The 25,271-nt window shown below is 42.3% G+C and overlaps 2 protein-coding genes across 3 annotated transcripts in view; one reads left to right on the forward strand and one right to left on the reverse strand.

The window, feature by feature from the left end:
* Positions 1 to 9,814, forward strand: zbtb2b (zinc finger and BTB domain containing 2b). The gene is made up of 3 exons (XM_010882151.3): positions 1 to 1,299; positions 4,622 to 4,801; positions 5,285 to 9,814. The coding sequence occupies exons 2-3, from the start codon at positions 4,629 to 4,631 to the stop codon at positions 6,699 to 6,701; spliced, it is 1,590 nt and encodes a 529-aa protein (XP_010880453.2). The 5' UTR covers positions 1 to 1,299; positions 4,622 to 4,628; the 3' UTR covers positions 6,702 to 9,814.
* Positions 9,815 to 10,247: 433 nt separating this feature from the next.
* akap12b (A kinase (PRKA) anchor protein 12b) overlaps positions 10,248 to 25,271 on the reverse strand; it is a 51,787-nt gene continuing 36,763 nt past the window's right edge. The window contains exons 1-3 of one of the 2 annotated variants that reach the window (XM_010882150.3): positions 24,841 to 25,098; positions 14,757 to 19,574; positions 10,248 to 12,531 (exon numbers count right to left, since the gene is read on the reverse strand). In XM_010882150.3, the coding sequence (XP_010880452.2) occupies positions 14,761 to 19,574; positions 24,841 to 24,865 (4,839 nt within the window). In that variant the 5' untranslated portion in view covers positions 24,866 to 25,098 and the 3' untranslated portion in view covers positions 10,248 to 12,531; positions 14,757 to 14,760. Of the gene's footprint in view, positions 12,532 to 14,756; positions 19,575 to 24,840; positions 25,099 to 25,271 lie in introns of those variants that run through there. The other variant, XM_010882149.3, reaches the window with a different exon arrangement.

Raw genomic sequence — 25,271 nt, forward strand, 5'->3', positions numbered from 1 at the left:
TAAGCCGCCATAAGAATAGTCTTGTACAGTTTATTGAATGCTTTACCCAGCTAAAATTGGCTACTGGTGTTTAATTTCTCCTTCTGGCTCAACAGCCTATTCATTTGTACAGTATATAACTCTACATTTTGAAAATAAAAATGATCTGTCAATTAATCAACATTATCACAATAAACACCCAACCAGACTGCCAGGTCTGCTTCAAAGAGAACTTTCTGAAGTAGGTCAATTAACACTGACAAATACATTAAAGTATGAGCCGTAATCATCCCTATTGTAAATGCCAATTAGAAATAGATACGTTTTTATCAGCTAACAAACTGACATTCACTAACATAGCTGAAACAAACCTCGATAGAGTGAATGGTTTCCAATCGCCGTTCAGTTAAAAGCACTGCAGCAGAACGTTTCAGTAACCTGTAACTGTCTTTTGAATTGCTGTGCAGTTTCAGTTTTATTTATTCCATTTAGATAATGCATTGACATTAAATGTTTTGCTCCTAGTAATTCAACAACGTGTGTATGCTGCCGGTATCTGTTTGAAACCTATCATTATACATACAGATTGAGTATTGTATCACAAAAATAATATTTCAATAATGGAGCAAAATACATTAAAATAAACAGCAACTGGACATGTGGAAAATACATACTCGACCAAAGACCAAATGTAGGTATGGCAAAATAAAAGTGAAATAAAGTTTACTTTAATTGCCTGCCACTATTTGACTTTCAGTACAAATACTGCCAAATGTTCAAACAAGGGTGCGAACGACCTCCTCTAAACCGTTTCCAGAGATCCACGGCGTAAAGTTAGTTTGTTTACAGGAAGCTCATTCTTGTTTGCTTCCAACCGAAAATGCAAATTCCATTGCAGTCACGATTAAGCTGCTTCGTTATCTGTTTGTGTGGGGGTGGGGAGGGCGACCTACGGCTATTTTCCCCTAAATCGGTTTAAAGTCCCATAACCGGAGATTGAATAAATTATTACCCTACAATTCTTGCTATCTAGCATTTGGTTACATTTTAGTTAGCAATAACGTTACGTGGATTCCATTCTCAATTCACGGTGATAGATCTATTACGGTTCCAGAATTTGTCAGGCAGGCATATTTTACAACTGCTGTTTTAAGTGCTTTTACACAGTCATGTGATTGTAACGTAACCCGACCGGAAAGCACCGACGACCATCGCCGCCAATGCTGCTTGAGAGGAACAGAGCAGCTGCGAGCCAACGGACAAGTCCCCCGGTAACAAACAACAACACACAAACTCCGCGGATTCATTCATAGTAGAAAGGTAAGACTAACCGCACTTCGTTTGATTTTGTATACCGACATGCGTTGATGTAATTTGTAAACGGTTTCAATAAATCGGTGACTTTGAAGTTCAAGAAATGTATTCGGTGACCACCCCTTCTCCCTTGTCCATTTCATGAGGCTCCGTTTATTTTCGCTACATCGCTCTAGTCGGGGGGGCAGATGCTAGCATCTGAGGCTTCGTGGCGCGCCCGGAACCCTACCGTTTCATCTCATAAACACCGATTATATATTTTTTGTACTTTCCTTTGCGTGGGTCTATAATTGAAGTAGACATACCATCATGAACATTCACCTATCGGTTTTGGAGGGGTTATTTTTTTGTTTAGGGCGAAAACGTACTGCGGAAGTGGTTTCAGTCTGCGGGAGATCGTTCCGTTCCACGTGTCTACATTAGGGGCGGTACTTTCTTACAAACACATAAGGCTATTATGAACACATGGTACTTTGTTGCCACATTTTTTATTGTTTAAAAATTGCCTATGGGCGAAAGACTCATTCATAATTAGGTAATAACACATGTCTTACACTGCTGTATGTTTATCTCTTTACCGAATATCTGGACCCTTCATGTGTTTCCAAGCATGCCATTCTGTCAATACTTTGAGCAATCTTGTTTCCTCACCAGAAATACTGCAACATTGGCCTGCGGTGTTTTCATGCAATAGTAGCCTGTTGAGTTACTTAAGCACTTCACTCAAGCAACTGCAGAGTAGGCAGCCCTTTTAATGTTTGTTACATGTAAATCGAAGGCTCCTGAGTCAGCAGAGTTTCCTTCTGGGAGTGTGACAGAAAGCAAGTGGGATGTGTTCCCACCTAAATAATTAGCATATTGTCAGAGCTATCCCAGTTTTTTAGATTTCTTTTTTAATATTTAGCCACCTTGCATAAATGCCACAACCTGTTGCTGTACCTCATTTAGCAGCATGTGCCTGGATTTGGATGGTTTCGAACTTTACTTAAACTTTACTTAAACTTTACATAACTGTACAGCTAATCTGAGGTCAAGCTTATTTTGACCATCCCTATTCTGTTTAATTTTAATCAATTAGCAAATGCTTTTATCCAAAGCAACTTAAAGTAGGGAGTGCAAATATTTTCCTACACAGCCAAGCCCTATTATCGAACCTTCTTACAACTGAGCTACATGGATACTAATTATGGGGTTTGTGTTGTATACTGAGAAAAGGTATCTGCAGATTCTGTCTGACGAATTAGGATACATGTTCTCCATTCCCATTGGTGAATTGGTGGAACCAGTCAGTCTAGCCTCTAGAATGTATAGATGTAGATTACCCAAACCTAATCATGTGATGCCTGAAAGCCTCCAATCCCATGGTGACCTTTAGGGGTCAACAGCAGCTGTCTTGTGGGCACTGGGCAGAGCAAAGAGCACACACTTCATAGTAGTCTAGGTTCAAAGGTCATGTGCTGATAAAAACCAGCTCATGCAAGGGGATTGAAATACCTGTCAGAGGCCTCATAGCAGACTGGTACTGCATAGATTAGATATATTTTTATTCCAATAGATTTGTCTCTGAAACTTCAGATTGGCTGGAAGTCCAAGTCATTATTGGCACTCCCTTTGCAGATATGCTGAGGGTTCAGAGGTGAATATACTGAGGGCTGTCAATGTTGCCTAACTATGATGTGTCTTGAGTTGCTTTTGCTCAGCTACATCTAGGGCTGTCTCATTTATGACATCATCACCTGATTGTTATTATTTGTGCTGAATGCAATAATTTTGCACAGTCTTTATATTCTGCAATCATATGTTTCCATCCGAATAAGAGATTTTCATCATTGTGCAATTCAGTTGGACCAAAAAAGCTGTAATATGTCATATGATATTTGCTACATTATTATTTATTTGATCAACGTGTTTCCATCACCTATTTTTCACAAACTCTTGATTGACAAAAGAAGTAAAAAAAAAAACTCAAGTGATTGCAAAACCATTTTATCGATTTAGTAAGTTTTGTTGAATTTAGTTATTACCATTCAGCTTTCCAAATTAGATAATGTGCAAAGAAATGCTTGAATGAAAAGATTGCTTTGTTTTCCCCCTGTTGCATTTTATCTTTTGAAAATAAAAAGTGTTCTTGTACCTTAATAAACTTCCTTGAACCAGGGGATGCTTTGAAACAGAAAGGTGTCAAAATATCAAAATGCCTCGTGCAATCTTTGTTTACAAAGCATAAAAGGAAAACATAAATGTAATTCAGATCTTCTTAAATTCAGTATGTTTCATGATGTGTTTGTGTATTATTCCACTATTTTAGGCTTACACAAAAACTAACACAAAATACAATTTGATTGTTAATTACGATTATTTGCATGAGAATTAAATGTCCTGATGGTGACAACCCTAGCTACATCTTCCATTTTGTTTCACTGTGTTGTTTTATTTTCTCACCCATAAGTGCAAGGAAGAACACATGGAACACAAGAACACTCTGTATCCTGGTCTTGAACTTTTTCTTCTAAACGGATAAGAGAGCCTTTCCTAGCCTAAATTCAAACCTTCCTATGCGTTGCGTCTCCTGAGACCTCTGGTAGGGTTGAGTTGTCATTTTTGCAGCTGCCCCCTAGAGGTGAAAAATGAACACCACCCATTTAATTTCCTTTACCATCAAACACTAAGCTAATGTGCTGAGATATTGTCATTACCTCTGCTGAGAAATACCTCCCTGTACTTATTAAACATTCAGCAGTTTCAACAAAGTAATCTTTAATATTTTTCATAAAATAAATGTTTGATTTTCTATGTTTATGGTCCATGTAAAAATGTTATATGCCCAATGCTCATATAAGCAATTCCAATTTAATTAATTAAATATTGACACTCAAAATGGGACACAAATTCCTACACAGAATTGTCTTAGCAAGCATAAATGAATATGTTAGTCTGTATCAACCCCTACAGTAACTGGTAAACTTGCCTGAGCTAGATGTCATGTTTCGCCTTAACCTTCAATAACATTTTGGCACCATAAGAAAAGAAGCCATGAATTTGCCTCTGTTCAACCAGTGTTTGTCACCTTAACACATTATATCTTAGGTCATATAGCAGACCCTCCTATCCAGAGTGACTTACAGTAGTGAGTACATACATTTCCATTTTCTTTATTACGGGCCCCACAACCCTGGCATTACACAGCGCCCTACATTTTAGTTGTTGTCATGGTGTTACGGTGACCCTTGCATACCTCTGCTGCTGTGGTCCCCTTCCAGACAGGAAACCATCAAACTCACCGACTGGCTGACTTTTGCCTCAGTCTCTGTGTATTTCTTTTGTGCAGTTGAAGAATGGAGTTGGCCAACCATGGTCTTATCCTCCTGCAGCAGCTCAACGCTCAGAGGGAGTTTGGCTTCTTGTGCGATTGCACTGTCGCCATCGGCGACGTCTTCTTCAAAGCCCACAAGGCCGTGTTGGCCTCCTTCTCAAACTACTTCAGAATGCTCTTCATACACCAGGACAGGTATTGTAAACTCCACTTCACCGCCGGTACCTGTAGGCGGCATTCAGGCTCTAGTAAAACCAGGGTCAATTCGGATTGGAAGCTCAACCCAGTTCTTCTTGGACTGTTCAAACAAGTTCACCAATAGGATGTTGTACAATAATACAGCCTCCGGAAAAAATGAAGAGACCACTGCACCTTTTACTTTCCTTTCCAAAAAAGTTCAAAAGTTTTGACTGAGGAACAGAAGTGTTCAATTTGCAGTGGTCTCTTAATTTTAACCCTTCTGTTCCTCACTCAAAACCTTCCTTTTCGACTTTTTGAAAGTGGTCTCTTCATTTTTTCCGGAGCTATATATTTGGAATTTAGTAAAGAAAGGACAAAATGTAAACCATGTTTTTCAAATAATGATTTTGAAGTCTTCCAAAGACTTTTTAAAGAGGCCAATTTTCAACCCTTTTAAATATCCAACTCTTTTTAAAATGAATAATTATTGTTTTCCAGTGATTGTGTCCGCCTGAAGGCAGCTGACATCCAGCCAGACATCTTCAGTTACCTTCTCAACCTGATGTACACAGGGAAGCTAGCCCCTCAGCTTATCGACCCAGCCCGTCTGGAGCAGGGGGTCAAGTTCCTCCATGCCTACCCCCTCCTCCAAGAGGCCAGCCTGGCCAACCAGACAGCCTTCTCCCACCCTGAGTCCAGCCTGCCCCTCTCCACTTCCCTGTTTGGTATCCAGATCTCAGACCAGCAGGTGGCACCCTCTGGCAGGCTGCCCACCCGACGCCAGCTCTCCTCACCCTTTGACCTGGACAGCCTCTCCGATGGGAAGTACCCGTCTGCCGTAGCGGCAGCCTTCGCCAGCCACGCATCCAAGCTGGACTCTTCATTTCAGGAATTGGTGGAGGCTTCGACCAGTGGCCGCCAGGCCTCATACGAGGAGCACAGAGGGGACACGCTGATAGGAGAGGCTCCCTCCTCCGCTAACGCCAACACCATTCTTCACGTGAAGCCGAGCATCATGAAGAGGAGCGCCTCCTTCAGAAAGCACTACTCCTGTCACCTGTGCGGCAGCCGCTTCAACCAGAGAAGCTTATTGAGGGAGCACCTCATGCAACACAGCCAGGCCCGGCTCCCCTCGGTGGCTGAACCCATCGGTGCACACTCCCCTGTTACGCTAGGGGGAGTAGGAGCCACCACACCAGAGGTTGAGGAGGTACTGCTAAGGGGAGGCGGAGACCGATCCGCTGCCAAGACAGTCGAGATGCTCAGCGACAGCGAGCAAGCGCCTCCCTCAGGTTCTAACATGGACTCTCCCAGAGCCGAGCTGACGATATCCGGGTGGGCGGCTGGCTGCCAGTCCCAGGCCGACACCCCGCCCCCATCAGACATCGCAGACATTGACAACCTGGAGAGTGCCGACCTGGACCGCGAGGTGAAGCGCAGGAAGTATGAGTGCTCCACCTGTGGACGCAAATTCATCCAGAAGAGCCACTGGCGAGAACACATGTACATCCACACAGGCAAACCCTACAAGTGCAGCGCCTGCGGAAAGAGCTTCTGCCGAGCGAACCAGGCGGCCCGGCACGTCTGCCTGAGCCAGGGCGCCGACGCGTATACCATGGTGGACCGGCAGAGCATGGAGCTGTGCGCCGCAGGTGACGACACCAGCCAGATGGAGGCGCTCTTCCTAGGCTCGGCCAGGCCCTATAAATGCAATGTCTGCGAAACCACCTTCTCCAGCCCCAACGAGGTCATCAGACACCTGTGCTTCAGCCAGGGGGCTCTAGCAGGCCTGCAGGGGCAGGCAGGGGCGGGTCTGTTACAGGCGGAGGAGTTTCCCAAAGATGAAGGGTCTGATTCCTCCGGTGCCGGCCCTCTCATTACACCAATAAAAACTGAGCAAATCTTGGTAGAGTAGCACCACAGTACTACCATTTTTCTTTCACTTTGGTAAATAATGGTCAGTAGTGGGGCTACTTAGTTAAAGTAACTGCCCAGTGTTTCCAAATTTCTATGAAATATGACCTGTTACTACTTACAATACAAGTGAAAAGGTTTTACTTCAAAACAAAAGTTGAGTAATGTGTTAAAATGCTGCTTTTCTGTGTACCCATAAATAGAAGGGCGTGGGTGTATTCTTGTGGTAAAAAATATTCATGTGAGTAGACTGCTGATTAACCAGTTCATCTTTCTATAGGCTGTTGATTGGCCAGCTCATCTTTCTATAGGCTGTTGATTGGCCAGCTCATACTCCTCAGGAGAATGTTGTCATCCTCTTGAGCATATTTCAAACAGGCTCTTTGAGAGGTTTTTTATTTTTGAATAATTTTCCCTAATTTAAGCTTTGGTCACAAATGGACATATAGGATAAGTCAACCACATTATTTGGTAATAATAATTTATAGAATATTTCAAAGTGAGAACTGTCACTGGGAAGTTACTTTAAGATTGTGTGTGTTAGGAGAGGTTTTATATTTACTGAATGAAAGCCAGAGACAGGCACTTGTTACAATAGAGAAACTGTTATTTTTGTTCTGTCACGCTACCAGCCAGAGTGTCTATGAAGTGATCCTTATGGAAACCACACACTGTACAGTCTTATTTCTTTTATGAACTTTTTTTATTGTTGTCTTTTAAAATTGTTTAATGCTTTGTTGGATAGAGACAGGGGTGAAGGATATAGTGTGTTTTTGCTGATAGAGCAATGGGCCAGATTGAAACTCATGTTTCAGCACGACAGCAGTGTGGCTTAGACCGCTAGGCCACCAAAGTGACATTTCTGACAGGGCGTTGCATCCTTTTGCCCACTTAAGCCTGGGCATCTAGGCATTTGTCACTAACCAGCAACATTTCACCACTATGTATTACTCAAAATATGTGCTGCAGTGTATTTCCTAAGTATAACTTGGCCATATTGTCAATGTCTGTCTTTGGTGTTTCCTTTTCATAAGTCTGTCACGTTGGTTTCTGTTACTTTATTTAAAGTGGCCGTTGGCTGTGGTCGAGCCTCTTAGCTTTTAGCTCCAGACTGGAACAGGAAGCCGAGAGAGTTCCGGAGTTTCTCTACGATCTGACTGTATGGTAGAGGATAGCAACAGACAGAATGGCGGTCTGAACGCATGTCTGTTGTGAAAGAAAAAACAGCAGTTTTTTCTCGAGTGCTCTTTAGTGCTGCACATTGATAAAATAAATATTTAATGCCCAGTCCAGAACCAACCCTGCCATTGCCAAGAAGGTCCGACCCAGTAGGGTGGCTATGTCTTCTTTTGGCAGTTTTCAGTAACCCTGTAAGTAGAACATGTAACATGAAATTGTATATTTCCATGGTATAATGTATTTTCTGTGCATCGTTTTAAGCAGCCATTTTGTTACTTTGTATGTTCGGTGTGCCAACTGTGGGTATGAAACCTCCCCTTTTAAAGAAGTCAGGCAATGCAGGCCTGTCATTAGGATTGTGTTGGTTATAACAATGGAGACCTCAAAGCAGAAGCAAGCAGTGTAGCTCTGTACGTCATGTTTACATCCAAACCATTTTGTAAACCTTTTTTTCTTTTTTTTTTTTAAATGGCTACTGCATTTTTAACACAGCGTTGTTTCTGTCGAAGAGAATACTTGCATAAATACCTTGAAGGGAGTTTTCAATGCTGTACAACATTGTACATCTTTGCCAATTGATGATCATTTGCTTGAATTTGTTCTTAAAGCCCTTATTTTTGTGTTTGAGATACCTTTCTAATTTTATAAACAGTGCTATATTTACAAATAATATTTTATATTGCAAATTTTGTATATTACTAATTACTTTCTATGTAGAAAACCATTGATTTAGTGTAGTGAAGGTGTATGTTTATTTGTTGTCAATCTCTTTCCATTCAAAGCCTTGAGTGTTACAAAACAAAATGCTACTATGATTTTTCTCTTCATCTTCTGTTTTTTTTATTGACAGCCACAGCTTTGTCCCTTTTACATTGCAATACAGAACAGATTAGCAGCAAGGAGGATCGGGCTCAGATGCATTTTGACTAAGGTTTTTTATTTTTTTTTGCCCTTTGGGGCTCTGAATGGATGGATTAATGAAAATTTGCCATCCTAATGGTTAATATATGACTATCACTGTATGGTTTATGCTGATCCAACTACACTTTATCCAGGGTAGCGCCATTTGGGCCTGTGTTTCCTTAGTTCTTAGCACTAACTGTGTCTTCTTGATGAGCAAATAAGTCATGGACCTTTTATTAGCTCAAAGACAATATAAAAAGTGCTTATTTGTATGGTTGTTACATGGGCAAGGGCTTATTTATCTCACGACTCAAGCTGTGTTCTGTTCAGACATTATGAAATAAATACTACTGAAATTGACTTCTCAGACTTCAACATCTAGGCCTAGTGCAAGTGTCGCCTCATCAGTCAAACGTAAAGTCTGCATTCTCCCTGCTGAGCTTGAATCTTGCGGTGTTCAACCACATTGGTCAGAGACGTACTCAAACAGCTTAACATGTCTTTCACTGTGTCTGTTATAACATTTTTATTTATGCAAGCGGTTTGTCTTTACTGTGTCGGGATATTTTTGGAAACACATGTTTAAAGGGTAATGGGGAAGCGGGGGGCCAGGGCAATGGAAAGTCCCCTACCAGTGATCCTCCAGTGCGCACAATGCCCTCCACCCCAACCTCAAAACTGAGTTGAACGAGTACTGTGATATCTCTTTGTTCTCAGGAACGTGAGTAAGTCTTCTCTGTAAATAATAGAAAAGGTGTATTTTACATTTTCACAGTGAAGAATGAACAATAAAATGATGTTTTGCAGAACTGTGGCAAATTGAAGTATTTTATATTCATCTGTTTTAATTTACACAAATACACCATGTTCTGTGCTGATGCTTTCATCTGTGCCTATGCAATATTCTGTTAAATATACCCTACATCACATATTGAAGGGTTTTCCCAGTCCACCATCAAGCAGGTCTCTGTCGGACTGGTGTTGGTATTTATTTTACAAAATGGTTTCACTTAATAAAATGATTCACAAGTTGACAGACACCTTACTGTGAGACTGTATATGGTGTGAAAATGTGGATCTATAATTTCTGCATTCAATTAATTCCAGAGTTTTACTCCAGAAATTTCTGAGATCCCACAACAGACTCATGAGCTAAAATGTTACTTTACAGTGCTGTTCATTATTTTAACAGCCTTTCTCAATGCCAACTTGGCCCAACTAAGTTACTAAAGACTGATAGAAAAGTTAGACTGTTTTCAAAAGATATACAAATGACTAATATTTACACAAAAATGACTGTTTGCCGTAAGCTTGTTTATTTTCCAAACTTTCAAACATCAAAATATCTTTAATTTTCAAAGGATCATATTTTTTACTTCTATACTTTTTGTAGAATATGTAGCCATCTGTTTTATCTTTGATAACACTAACTGTTTTCTGAACCATATAGAAACTCAGGTACACGTTTTAATTATGCAAGCTTTATTTTTGAATGAAATATAGACAGTTTTCTGTATCATACTATTAAAAGCTTGGAAAATATAAAAGACCATTAAGTCTATGCTACAGATACATACTATGGAATTAGGTTATTTGTTATTATTACAATATGCATTTTAAGTACATGGGTATGCAGTCTGTACAAATGTTACCAGCTTCACAGTTAGTGTTACAAAAAGCTTGGCAGGCTCTAAGGTGGAGGTGTATCCAAACCCAATGCCATAGAATAAGCAGCAAACACAATGGAGTATTTCATTTTTTACTCTTTTACATAAGCAAACATGGATTTGTGTGAAACATCCATAGTAAGTACAAGTGAAAGTGATCAGACTGTGGTCTAGGCTTTTGAATCTTTCCCTCATCTCATTGGTCAGTCAGCTTTGTGAGGTATAAAGCCAATGCTGTCAATCATTTTGACATCTGAGGGATAGATAGGAAGGATGGATTACTTTTCATGATGTCTAAATGATTGTTAGCACAACTTCACCAAATTTGGTCAGGAAGAGGAGACATCCAAATTTCACCCATGTCTGCTTTTTTGGTATAGTCTTGACATTTTGTTTTAATTTTGGTCCTCTTTGTAACAGCACAATAGCTTATCTGCGATCTTCTCCTTATCCCTAATGTGGCAAGTATGTGCCCACAGTAGGATTGGCCTATCCAGCCATCAATCATATCCCAAATCAGCACTTGACATAAATTGTAAATATTAGGTGACTTAAAAATGAGTAAATCAGGCTGACCCAGATTCAAGCATTTGAAACCAACGAGATCTCGGGATCTAATTTCTTCCTGCTGATGTTCTGTCATGTGAGCGACCGTGATAACCCTAAATCAATTTAGCTACAAACAACTACATAAGCTTTTTTCTATGCCTGGTACCATGTGATTTGTGATTAGAGTATTTTGTGCCATCTAAAAAGGTATCTGGTGCCAAGTCCTTGTCCCATTACAGCTGACTTATAACTTACTGTTTTGTCACACAATTTACAGGAAATGTGTGTTTGGGGTATCTAACCGCAAAATATGCTAATATGAACATTAATAGAAATGCAAACATTTGAGACTTTCATCTCAACATTAACCCACAGCCCTCCTCGGTGGGAGTGATAAAATGTCATGACTGACAAAAACAATTGTCTTTGTCAGCAACAGAGGGCGCCAAATAACTAGTAAAACTTGCCTGTTAGGCTACATACCCCTTCGCTCACCAGACAATTTCAAGAGATCAAGCAGTTTCATTTGAAAGTACAAGACAACCGAACATTGAGATTATGCTACTCTTACCATGCATATGTACATGATAATCCACTGCAATTTATTAATTGATTAATTCAGTGTCACGAAATACCTTTCATATTTTCAAACCAGGGTGAGATAATAGTTTTTATTGTATTTTAACATGATATTTAAAGACACACTTATAGTTCAGAAAGTAGCAATATATTTTTTTCACAGTCAGTTAGGCAGTGAAGTGTGTTTATCTACAGCTATAGCTGAAAATATATTGTCAGGCCAAACAGTGAAGTACAGTGTGACAGAGAACATGTCAAAGGTTAAACGTCTTAAGACTGCTGCACTTCTGTTGGCATTCAAATCACTCTCCATGGATTCACATTAAGTCATTGTCTGTAATCAATGATATCGGATGCTGCCATTGAAATCAAATCTGTACCATAGTTAAATTAAAATTTCTGCAGAATCCAAACATTATCCTTGAATCTGAGTCTTACATAACATGAGATATGGGGAACATATTCCATACAATCAGAAATAGAAAAAAAGGGGTGGGGGATGAGAGAATACTCATGAGATATAAATACAATATACAAGATAACAACCCTCCAACAGACATTCCACAGCGCAGCAGACTCCAGTGCAAGGCGATGGACGTCATCAAGACAGCAAGCGTACATAACATTGATTGCAAGCCAGATGTGCCAGCTTCCCAAATGTGGGACTTGGACATAGGCATGGTGTGTGTTTAGGGGGATTGATGCTTCACAGCAGGGGGTTTTGAGGGATCACACCTCTCTGTGAAAGGGCTGGTGCTGCAGTACAAGGGGCAGGTTGGAAGGAGAGAGGGTTGAAGTTGTCGCTCAGTCACTCAGTTGCTCTGGGCAGAGTGGGGTGAAATTACTCTCAGTGAGTTTCTCCACAGAGCATCCTCTCGCTCAATCTCTTTCTCATTACCACTCACTTCCGGGTCAGGACAGTTTATTTCCCAGGCAACCATTTTACCTTTCCACCTTGAGAAGAGAGAAATAAGTTATTAGCAAATTTTTCTATTGTCTTTGCTAACTCATATCAAGGTCTGGTTTTTCATATCTCATCCTGTGGCTAGCAATTCATTACTTTAATTATCTAGAAAATTCCAATTAGCGATGGATCTTTTTCTTCTAACACTGATGCTGTCTTCTATAAATTCGAACCATCCTCTGCACATCAAGTATTGTATTCATGGTTTGAATAGACTCCAATAGTCTAATTTACCAATCCCCAAGAAACATTTCAGTTTATGCACAACCATTCACATTTGAAACTAGAAGTTGATACTAGAAAATTTTCCCACAGTGTAAAATCGACTTATAATAAAGACCCCGGAGATCTTTATAAGAGGATGAAGGTTGAGCACTTACAGTATAAAACAGAGGAACTCATGGGCCTTAGAAGATAATGTTGTTTGGGGTGTACAACAGACTGCAGCGGTACTGCAGAATCCTTACCCTCTGCATCTCTCTCAGCCAGCTCCTCTCTTTAATTTATAAGCCTCTCTCTCCGCTTGACTTTCTATTCCCTTACTCACAGACTGCATCTCTGTCATTCCGTTCTCTGGGTTTGCTTTTATGACTCAGCAGGCTGAGCTGTTCCACTGCTGCGCCAATGCTGCTTTCAGCCAGGCGTAATTCACCAAGCTATCGCCTCTCGCCATTTCTCTCCATCATCTCTGCTCTCCTTCTGCTGCAGTGCTGAGTTACTGCTTATCAAACATTTAACAGGGCGACACCCTAGGTTAAACTAAAACTACAGATGATTACATTATTTACCAGGTGCAAGTGTGTTGAGATAAAAATGTAAATCACATAATTATCCTTCTTTCACGAAACTGTCTTGCTTTCCACTTAATGGAGTACTTTCCTGCCTGTTGGGCCCTGTTTGGGGCCTCCCCCGGATAGGGCCACAATGTCACTGGACCCCCCTCCCCACCGTCTCAGCCCCAAGGTCTTACGCTGCTATATTATTGTGCCGGGGGAGTAGGGTCAGTTCTCCTTCTCCATTGTATATCCTTGTTAATCTAAGGAATGTGCTCTCTACATTTTTCTTGTCCCCTACTACATTTAAACTTAGGAGGACATGAGGACCACACCTCAGGAGTACCAGGATCAAAAGGCTCATTGCTGTCCTTGTCCCAAGTCCTCCTGGTTGTGTTGTATATCAAGACAATACCTAAAGATTCTAGCTGCCCCTCTACTGATCATTCCTCACCCCCGGATTGTCCCTGTCCTTGTCCATCTGGTCATGCTTCTGACCTGGATTATGTTTTATAGACTCTGGATACAGCCCACATGCATTTATTAATTACTACAATTGGTACTCTTCAAATATTCACTAAGCACAGCCAAAAGAGGACTGGCCAGCCCTGAGAGTGGGGTTCCACTCTAGGTTTCTTCCTAAGTTTAGGCCCCTTTCAAGGAGTTTTTACTAGCCACTGTGCATCAACACTGTTGGTGTTTGCTCCTTGGGGTATCAGGCTGGTGGATGTAAACTACTGACGTAAAAAGGGCCATATAAAATAAATTAGATTGTTTTGATTGATACAGCATGAGCTAGCTTCATCACACATTTTTATTAAATCTTACAAACATGTAGGCTACTACGACATGCTTCTATGACTCCATATTGAGTTTGTGATGAAAAAAGGTAGGAGGATGAGGGAGGGAGAGGAGTGGGAGGAATTATAATCAGACTGTCAGCACAAGTTGATCTGCCTCTCACACACTGCTTCCCTTTAAGACCATGGACTTACAAAGAAGGGGTCAACTATGGCATTCCTGCTTTGATACTGAAGGTCCCCCGTTTACTTGTACCTTGAACAAAAGCTTTTTCATCTGGCCAGCCGGCAAATATCCCCCTCCCTCCTAAAAAAAGTAGGGCCCATTGATGTTTTTAAAAAGACACCCTGAAAAGGGTCTGTGATGCGCCGACAAAATAGTTCTGGAAGTAACAACAACATTTAGGTACTTTCTTCTGATCATCTTTGGTGAATGCTAATAAATTAATTGTAATGATGTGTAGGATTGATAACTTAACACTAGGAAATGCTTTCTTTCTCTTTCCTCTCACAGAAGACAATATGTCTCTAAAATATGTACACAGGCAACTGGCATGACCTTAATGCAAAATATTTTTACGACTATCTGATATCCATTCATTATCTAATCATAAACAGGTAATTGTCAGAAAGACGGCTCACCTGCTCACAATGCTGCTGTAAGCTCTGTGGAGATCGGTTCAATCTCCTTCACAGCCTCCTCGATCACCTCAATCACCTGCGCCATAACCTCTGCACACTTCACTGATGCAGCCGTCTCTTCCACTGTCTCTGCCGTGCTGGATACTGTTGCAGCCATGGCGACAACAACCTCCTCCATGCTGTTAACTTGGGAATCATGGTTGACAACTACAGCTTCAGTTTGAGGCTCTACTAGAACCGTTTGAGCGTTGTCAGAAGCCAGTTCCTGAATTGTGGAACTGTCACCTTTCATGGTTGTCTCAATGACATCAGCGACATCTGGAACGGAGGTGAGGGCATCTGGTATAGTTTCAGGGGTAAGTGCGTCTTTTTTGGCTTCCTTTGACTCTAACGTGCTTACAATGGAATCCATTTCCACCACCTTCTCCAAATGGATTTCCTCAGATGCTTTCTCTTCAACAATCTGTGCTGCATGTATTACCACTGATGCTGTCTGTGGGACCAAGACTTCCGCAATCGACCTCTCTGGTTGGGCTGGGGCTTCGGTGGTCTCTGTTGGGGCTTCTTCCACTGTTGTCTCTTTTGTCACAAACATTACTTCTGACTTCTCTACAGCTGTCACGGAAGTAAGAACCTCTGTAATCACTTCTTGGACTTGCTGAACTACATCCCCTACTTGAGCTTGAAGAACGTCCTCTTCTGGCTCAACATTTCTCTGTTCCTCATTGATTCCCAATTCTTTTCCATCTATCTCTGCTACAACTTTCTCCTCACTTACATTAACCTCCACAGCTTCCTTTAATTCGACTTCCAGTTTTATCTCCTCAACTTTTCCTTTAATAACATTCTCTGCCTCCATTGTAACTTCTTCCATAATACTCTCTGTGATTTCAACTGTGACTGGAACTGTCTCAATGACCTGGACTGCCTCATGGACTTCCTTTTGCATTTTTAAAGTTTTGGCTGATGTCTCTGGTGTTGCAGGTTTTTCGGCTGGTGTATCTGGTGCTGGTGCCTCAACTTGAATTACAGGAGTTTCAGTAATGACTGGTTTTTCCTCAGTTACATGTTCAATCTCTTCCTCTATGGCTGCTACTGCCTGGACTGGTAAAGAGTCTTCAGTTGTGGTGGTGGCAGTTGGAGCATTAGGTTCAGCCTCAGCTTCAGACACTTTCTTGAGAGAGCTCTGGATGACCACCTGAGCAATAACCAAGCCAGTCTCCTCCATTGCCCCTTCCTCCTTTGTTTCCTCTGCCTCTGTACGGCCAACCTCAGTCACCTGCACTTGGATTTGGTCATCACCAGTGGGCTCTGCAACTGCCACTGAGAGTGTTTCTATCACTGCAGCATCAGTTACCTCCACTTGCTGAGTTTCTATGGACTCTGATGGTGAGCTGACAAAGCACACAGTCTCCTTCACAATGGCAAACTCTTCGGCGGGGGCTACAACCGCCACGTTTGCTTCGCACTCCTTTACTGCAGCCTGGTTGGCATCAGTTAGTGACGTAAGCAATTCTCGGGTGGCAGGCTCATTCACCTCCTCAACAGCAGAATTCTCTTCGACGGCAGCCGTCTCTTCCACCTCCATTTCTTTACTTTGAAACTCTGCAACAAGTGCCTCAGAGACCTCCACAATGTCAGCAGGTATTGAGTTTTCAACAGTTGTTGCAATGGGATCCACCAGCTCCACTTTGGGTGTGTTCCCACTTATAAACTGGGCCTCAATGATTTCAGTCTCCGTCCGGATATCGTTGACTGTGGCAACTTTCTCAACTTCAGGTTCTTTATCCTCAGTGGCTATCTCATGCTCTGGAATGTCTTCAACAGTGTTTTCTGGAGGTTTCTCCAGGAATGTGCTTTTAACTTGCTCTACCTGAGCCTCAAACACTGGGTCTTCAGTAGGGTCAGCCACCTCTGTTGTATCTGCCTTATGTTCCAGCGGCATCTCAATGGACAGAGCATTGCTCATCTCAGCTAGAGACTCAACAATAGGCATCATAGTGTTCTCCACTGCCACCTCTTCCATCTTCTTGGTGCTGAGGCCAGTGCAAATGGCGGTGACCTCATTTTGCTCATGCACCATCAAGACAACTTTTGATTTGCTTTCAGCAAACTCAATCTCTGGTGTGAGTTCCGGAACCGATGCAGCTGCTTCCAGTTGGACCTGTGTGATTTCACCAGAAGTCAGGCTTGGGAGATCACTAACCACCTCTACAGCCTCCTGTAGGACCTCCAGAGACTCTGGCTCTGGCTCACTGGGCAGAGGGGTGGTCTCTTCATGTGTGGTGAGGATCATCTCTGCATTGATCTCAGCAACAGACAGCTCAGGCTCCTGGCACTTGACAGACTCTGAGCTCTGCTCTACGATGTCCTCTGCAACAGAATCTGCAGTCACCTCGGCAACAGACAGCTCAGGTTCCTGCTCCTGGCACGTGACTGAATCTGAGGTTTTCTCTACAATGCTTTCTGCAACAGAATCAGCAGTCACCTCGGCAACAGAAAGCTCAGGCTCCTGCTCCTGGCATGTGACTGCCTCTGAGGTCTGCTCTACAATGTCCTCAGTGATGGTAGTGTCAGCAGATTTGGGGGTAGCCGCACCCTCTTCTGGGATGTCGCTGAGCTGATCCTGTAGTATCTCTTGAAGGTTTTCCACAACTGCTGTGGCTGAGATCCAAGAGGGGGATCTCTCTTCGATGGATGACTGAGCCTGTGAAATAGGTACTACATCCACAGCATCAACTGTCTCCACGCTCATTTCAGGTTCCGAGTCTTTTGGCTCAGTCGGCTCACTGTAGTACTCCGAAAGAGGGACCACTGCTGGGGTGTCAGAGTCTTCCTCACCAGACCCCAGATCTGAGGAAAGCTGCTTCTTCTTTCTGCGTCCAGGAATGAGTTTCCTTAGGGAGAAAGAGGACTCTTCTTTGGGGATTTCACTGTCTGAGACAATCTGTTCACCACCGGATTCATCTGTCTTGTCCTCAGGTTTGGGCTTCTTCCTGTGGATGACAAGACGCTTGAGAGTATCCCATGTGGATTCTCCAGTGGTGGGGCTAGTGGATGGTTCAGGGGATGACACTGTGTTTTCCTGATCTGCCTCTCCAGAGCTGCAGAGAGGAGACTCTCCACTTTTAGCTTGATCCTCTAGAGCTGGTGGTGCCTTTTCTTCAATTTTTGTCTCCTCATCTTCAGAGTCAGAGGTCTTCCTGGTCCTTTTCTTGTTGCCACCCATACACATTAGGGCCTCCCAGGAAACTGAGGTGTCCATCTTCATCTTTTTGTGTTCCTCAGTGCTGCTCTCAAGCTTCTCAGTATTTTCGGTTTTTGGCTCCTCCTCAGTGGGTTCTGGTTCCTCCTCTTTCTCTTTCTCCATAAACACTGCACTCTCATTGGAAGACAGGGTGGCAGACTTAGTTTTCTCACCAGCTGCCTCATCCTCGCTTTCAGAGGGCCTCTTGACACGTTTCTTGGGCGTTACCATTTTCTTAAAGGAAGACCAAGGCATGATACCTTCTTTCTTCTTCCCTTCATCTGAGCTGGAAACCTCTCCATCAGCCTCTTGACTGGCCTCAGCTTGGGCAGCTTCTACACCAATTGCGTGCACACCCGACTCCTCCGGAGATGAAGCCCCACTTTCAGGTTTCTGGAAATCTGCTGACTCTGTGGAGGTCTGAACCTGTTCAGCCACCTGTTCCCCAGACTCTGTAAGCTTGGCCTCTGCATCTTTCTTCTCTTTTTTCGGTTTCTTGGTTGAAAGCTTCTTCAGGCCGGCCCCAGTGAAGAGCTTTTTCAGGGGGCTTCCCTGGGCCTTAACCTTTTCCTGTGATGAGAGCACCTCAGACTCAGTAGTGACCGCAACTGGGGCCTTGTCTACTTCCACAGCATCTTTAACTTTCTCATCCACAGGTTTTGCATCATCAGTGATTGTGGCTTCTGAGGTTTCCACTGCAACGTCTGTTTGGACCTCCTTTTTGATTTCTTCTGTGAGGGCTTCGGCTGTCTCACTTTCTGGGGCAGACTCAGGCTTAGCCTCCACTGGTGTGGCAACTGGGCCCAACTCATTTGGTTCTCCTTGCACCTCCTCCTTTGCATTTACTACCTCCTCCCCCACAACAGCGTCTGCTGTCTCCACTCCCACATTTATTTCTTCCTCTGCAGCTTTATCCTTTGGTTCCTCCTCTTTGGGCTTCTTCATGCTTGCCTTTTTGCGCAGGTTGGAGAAGATTCCCTGTGTAAAGAACCTTCTGAAGGGAGAGTGGTTGGCCTCCTGGCCAGCTTGGGTAGCTGTAGCTAAAGCTGGGTCCTCAGCCTCCTTCTCCTCAGCCTCCTTCTCCTCAGCAGCATCCTCTGTGACTTCCTCTGTAGCATCTCCATCCACGGTCTCAGACAGGGCTTCCACTGGAGTCACAGCCTCAGCACGGGTCTCTGAGGTGTCAGCCTCTACAATGATAATCTCTGGCTCCACTTTATGCTCATCAGATTTGACCTCCTCTCCAGTGGCAGCTTCCTCCTTAGTTTCCTCAGACCCGCTGGTCTCTCCTTCCGCTTCCTTATCCTTCACCGTCAGCAGCTGCACCGGGTCTGTCTTCTCATTCTTGTCCTTCTTCAGTGTGAACTTGAAGCCAACAAACTTGAAAATCTTCTTGAAGCCCACCTCATTGGCATCGCCTGGTTTGTCCTCAATCTCCTTCTCTTCTGCTCCGGTGATGTTGCTGTCAGGTGTCTCGGTCTCCTCCTTTTCTCCATTCACTTGAGGGGCCAGCGCAGCACTGTCCATTGTCTCAGGAACCTCCTCCTTCTGAGACACGGTCACGCCGTCAACTGAAATCACAGAGAGATAAGTATTTGTTTAGACTGAGGTAATATACACATACAATTGGCAGATGTTTTACTTTTCACAGAGACACATGGTGGAGCTACACTAAAAACATGTTTGGCCAATAGAAAATTACTGAAAGTAAAAAACATAATTAATTATATTCCTAATATAATTCATCAAGATGATTGTCTTCTTCCTTCAACAAGACAAAACATTTGACCCCCTGAGAGGATTTAGTCAAACATTTCATGTACTGCAGTTAGTTTAAGATGTTCTTTCCTTTGTGCAAGGGCCAGAAAAAGAAAAAAAAAAGTTGGTTTTTTTTAAAACAAATCCTAGAGTAAATTTTGCATGTGTGTTTTTCAAAATGAAAGAAATGTCACTGCCAATGCTCGGACAAAGATTTAATCCCAAAACAAAGGCTTACAGGATTCCATTCCCATACTGTTTAGAACTTTAGGTTCTCTATTATTTGACAGAAATAATGTGACTGTTAAAACAGTGACAGGTGAAATAAACAGAAGACACACAAACACAAACTGCCAGGAATTCCTTCCATCTCTGCCTGTGTTTTGACAGGAGTGGGCTAGGGGTTTTGGGCTAGGCTAAGTTCACAGGCTATGCAGAACTCTTAAGCCCCCTTTCCTCAGACATCCCCCTAAAGCAGGGGCTAGCCCACATCTGGTGCTGGGAGTTTGTTCTCTAAGGCTCCTCAGCCTACCCTTGGAACCTCAAAACAAATTCCCAGTATTTTAATGCATGAATATCACCTTACCTAGATACACACTCAGGCTAGAATACACACACAGCCTCTTAACCAGACAAACATGCTCATATCTTTATAGAGTGCTTTTACACTATAAAAGTATTATTTAGATAAACCAAACTTCTTGCCAGATTTGCAGATACATTTTTGTTATTGTGTACACGGGTACACTTTTCTGACAGTTACAAAGATCTAAATGTCTCACTCAATGTGTACTGGAGTGGAATGAGGACTGATGTAGGTAGTCTGATTCGGTAGGTCCTCCAACTTTAGAAAACCTCAGACTCAGAAAAATCATAATTTTAAACAGCTCAAATTGACACTGAATCAATTCTACTACCACCGGAAACAGTACTTGATCAACGGAGAGCGCAACATCAGGACAAAGTGCAATGTGTTGCACTTGTATGGCACAGTCAGAGTTAGTTGCTAGTGAGAATAGAACATTTACATATTATGTTAATGTTATTTAAATGAAATAGTTTTCATAATAATTGTGGATGTCTAAATAGGCCACTTTGTCTATCATCAATCTGCCAGATCAATACAAACACACACACACACACACACACACACACACACAATACACCCATAAAAACAGTATATGTTACAGATCAATGAAGAATTTTCATTCTGACAACCAAGCATCATAATAATGTTACTTTTTAATTAGAGGTGGAAAAAGTACAGATTACAAGTACTCAGCTGTGTTCACCACTTTAAGGAAGTATCTAATTATGATTTAAGTAACCAGGTAAAAGGAATTCAAAACTAACCAGTGATCAATTAAAAGTGTAAATGTCCTCTTCATGTCACTGGTTAGTTATGAATTATTTTTCTCTGGTCACTGTGCTCTAAATCTAACCAAAACTAGTGAACACATCGAATGCTTTTACTTTGTACTTTTTCCACCTGTTTTTAATGCATGTATAGAGATAATTGAATTTGAGCTTACATTCCCTAATATGAAAAAGAATGTAAGAATAACTATGATGAACATCAGATTAAGGATAACAACACAAGGCACTGGAAATTACACATGAATGATACATATCACTAAAACAGTCGTAAGAGAGAGGTGAAGACGGTTGTGTGTTGTGTATACTTGTCTTTTGATTCATTAAAATAGTGCATTGGCAGTGGAAGATAATGCTGCTCTTGTCTCATACATGAATAAGATGCAGTTATCTGCAATGGCCATCTCTATTCCTCCAATTTGTTCTCTTCCCCTTGTTAAATAACACAGGCAAAGTTTCACATTGTGGACAGCCTCCCTCAAATATCACAGCTACAGAAAGCAAAAGACCCTAATCTGCCCTTATTTGTGGGTAAAAAAAACTCTAATCAACAGAAGCACAAGAGTGTAAAACACTCACCAAACATCACACCAACTTTAAATCTGTAAATGTTAATGTAATGTGTGTGCAGGGCACAAAACAACCATCTTGGAAGTAGAGATTTGACGAGAGGAATGTGAGCTATGCGAGTCACCCTGGGTTAGTGTATTTTAGGACGCTTTAAATATGAACTGGTCTATAGCAGCCATCCAGTTCACCACAATACAATGTTTGTTTTTGTCTTGGTTTCTGCTGTATGTGGTATGGGCCACCTGTATGTTTACTAAGGCCCATACCCTACTAAATCCCCTTAAACCCTTCCCCAGACCCCCCCCCCCACACACACACACACACAGAAGTCTATCTAACCTACATTCCACCATACCCAGCTAACACCACCCCCACCCCATCAACCTCCAAACACAGTAAAACTCACACAATAGGCATCCAACCTCTCCCGCCACTGAATACCAAGACCAAAATTACTTAGGCAATTTTGTAATGTTTCTTTTTCAAAAGCAATATCTAAACCATAAGCAGATGCACAACAAAACACATTTTAAGGAAAATAGTGTGCTTTTCTTGTTAAAGACAGCTGCAAAATTAAAGGAGTCAGCCATTCAAGAAAATATGTCAAACATGATGTCACCCGCCTCCCCCTTGACTGCTGAAACAATAGAAAAGCAATTGAGGAAAAACGAGAAAGACCCCCCTCCCTTGTCACCCAATAAGAAAATTGTGTATTTGACCTAAATTTATTTCCTTCTGAAAACTGGATAAGTAGAATGAGCTCAGGCGTTTAACATTTAGCCTGCTATGTGAGGTTGGTTACATCATACTTGGACCACCGGTTGAGATGTTCCTTTGTTCGGCAAATCAGGTGTGAAATGAGGTGAAGAGACCTCAAAAACCTGAACAACACAAAAACCTGGAGATTTTACTCTCCCATTGTCTGCCAAAACCATTTCACAGAGAGAACTGGAGAGTGAAGTTTGTTTCTGTAAAACATGCAGCCAAGGACTATACAGAAAAAAAAAACAGGAGGCTGAAGACCACCCAATTCACCACAAGGACTCTGACAAAACATCAGTGAAGACATTTCATTGTGTTCGGTCAGCAGGGTCTAACCCTGGCCATGGAATGGGGGGCACGTAAATAATGGGGGACTAGATGGGCAAAAGATGGAAGGGGGAGAGGGGGCTGGAGAGCTTTCTCTCACATAGCTGTTATTGTTAGGGCGGTTATTACATTGTCATGCTAAACCATTGTTAGCCAATGCGAAGAGCAAAGCCAGCGTACAAACAAAAAAAAATTCAGAATCAGAAAGAGTTTTATGGCTAAGCAAGTTTCACAACAAACTAGGAATTTGTTCTTGTCTGTTGGTGCAGCAATTTTATCCAGCAAAACATAGAAATAGACTTCCAAGCTATATCTCAGGGCCAAACTAAGGCATTGTCGGTCATTATATCAGTCAACCATATGGATTAAGGAAGATGTTACCCCTAAAACCCACTTCTACAGTAAACATAGTCAGCGCTTCTTGGAGCTGCATTAAGTCATGTGTGTCTATGTCAATAATAAAACACAGAAACCATGTAGATTCAACAGACAACTGGCATGTTCTGTTTGATCTGTTTTCGGGAGAACTTTTTACAGGCACAGCGCAATTAACAGGGTTGCTGTCCTACGCTTGGCGAGTGAGGAGGTAGAAGATAAGGGGTCCTTAAAGTACAGTGAGTAAGGATGAGGGTGAACTATGAAACGGCCCATGGCTCAGCGTCCATTCCAACTATTACTTGGGGAGGGTTTCAGAGGGTCCTGTAGTTTATGCAAATCCCTGCTCTAATTACTGTAGTCTGCTGTGATAAACCAAGCAAACAAAACAAAAAGAGTCCGTTAAACAGAGAGAACCCCCATAAAGACTGGTCTACACCCCCCCCCCATGATCTTATCCACTGCGTCCCACTGTTAGGTGTGGCCCCATTGTTGGGGGTGGAGGGGCTTCTCTCCAGTCACTGGGCGTCTCTCAACAATGAAGACCAGGGAGAAAACAACCCGTTATCCAAACCTGACAAATCCTCTACAGTCCTTTACAACAGTGAGGGAATATTACACAGTGTGGGTCATTTCTGAAAGCCAAGCTACTCTCACACAGATATATCAGAGAATAAGTAACCCGGCGTAATTAAGCCATTGTACAAGCTATGGAGGAATATAATTCTTACTCTCTCTCTGCATGTTATCAATGCCATATGCCCCCCCCCCCCACACACAATTCCCAGGGGCCAAGCAGAATGACCCCACTGGGAGAGGAGATCCTTTTTAAACTGATTGAAATACTTTCTATAAGGAGGTATGTGGGCTAGGTCTCCAAAAAAATAGATGACAAGATGCTTAAAACCAGCTGCATTTTTACATAAATGTATTCAAATATTTCTATCTGGCAGTTGTCGAAGCCTGACATTCTTTTCTCACGGTTGGTCCCACAAGTCAGTTGTAATGATCTATGGAATGTATACAAAGGCAGGTTCAGAGGAGCAGGCCTGGCAGAACTGGAGTGGTGTAGACCATGAATGGTCTTAGTTACAACTGTGGTAGAGTTACATCAGCAACAGACACCTCCTCCAATCTGAAACACATCTAATGGTGTTTTACACTGATAGAAATACAGCAAAATAGAACATATCCAAGTACTTGATAGAAAAAAACACTGCTAACTTCCCACAAAGTGGAGAAAAAAAACCCTATGAAAACAGCTGTTTTTCAGCCCCTACCCATTTTTTCATTTTTAAATGTATCTACCTGAGTGACCACATTGTTAGCCTTAACCATCTGAACCACTGAAGAGAATAAGCTGACCACAAACTTAAACCAATACCAACCAACCACACCCTTAAGAAAACAATGAGTGTCCCCAAAATGTTATTCAAATTACACTACCAAGTTACTGTCTGGTATGGTATGGGAAGACATCCTACTACAAATAAGCGGCATTAACTATTGTTTCTTTAAAAACTACAAAGTTAATTAAAGAGTTTCAAGGTCATGATGAAAGATGAAAGTGAACCTCACATTAATTTAGAGTAACTTAATCAGCATGCAGCTTATGAATTACATTTAAAACAGTCAGGAATTCAAATCACATAATGAACAACTTAATCTTACCTGTGAGAGTTATTGTTCCAAGCATTTGCTGAACTACCTCAAATGTCCAAAAACAGTAAATTAAAGCTACTCTTCACAAACTTAAAAAAAAGGTTTCTCTCTCCCTCTTTCTCTCACACAGTAAAGTCTGTGAAGCTTAGATTTGGAACTCGGTTCCCTCCTAAGTGGTGAACTCTGAGGGCATGAGCACTCTCACTCTCTCTATTCTCCAGCGCGTCTCTGTTAGTCTGAGGGGAGAAGCTGGGCTGCAACACATTTCAACAGACGCCCCCGACTGACACCCATGTCATGTAAGGACCACCCCCCAACCCCCACACGCTCTTTTCTTCAGCTGTTCTGAATGAGCTCCCCTCCTTCGTTCAGTGGCCATCCGGGATGACAGAGCTCGTCATGTGATCCTTCAGGAGACTTACCCCCCCCCCCCCCCCAGC

This window comes from Esox lucius, chromosome 18 (genome assembly GCF_011004845.1).
Source record: "Esox lucius isolate fEsoLuc1 chromosome 18, fEsoLuc1.pri, whole genome shotgun sequence".
NCBI classification, from domain to species: Eukaryota; Metazoa; Chordata; class Actinopteri; order Esociformes; family Esocidae; genus Esox; species Esox lucius.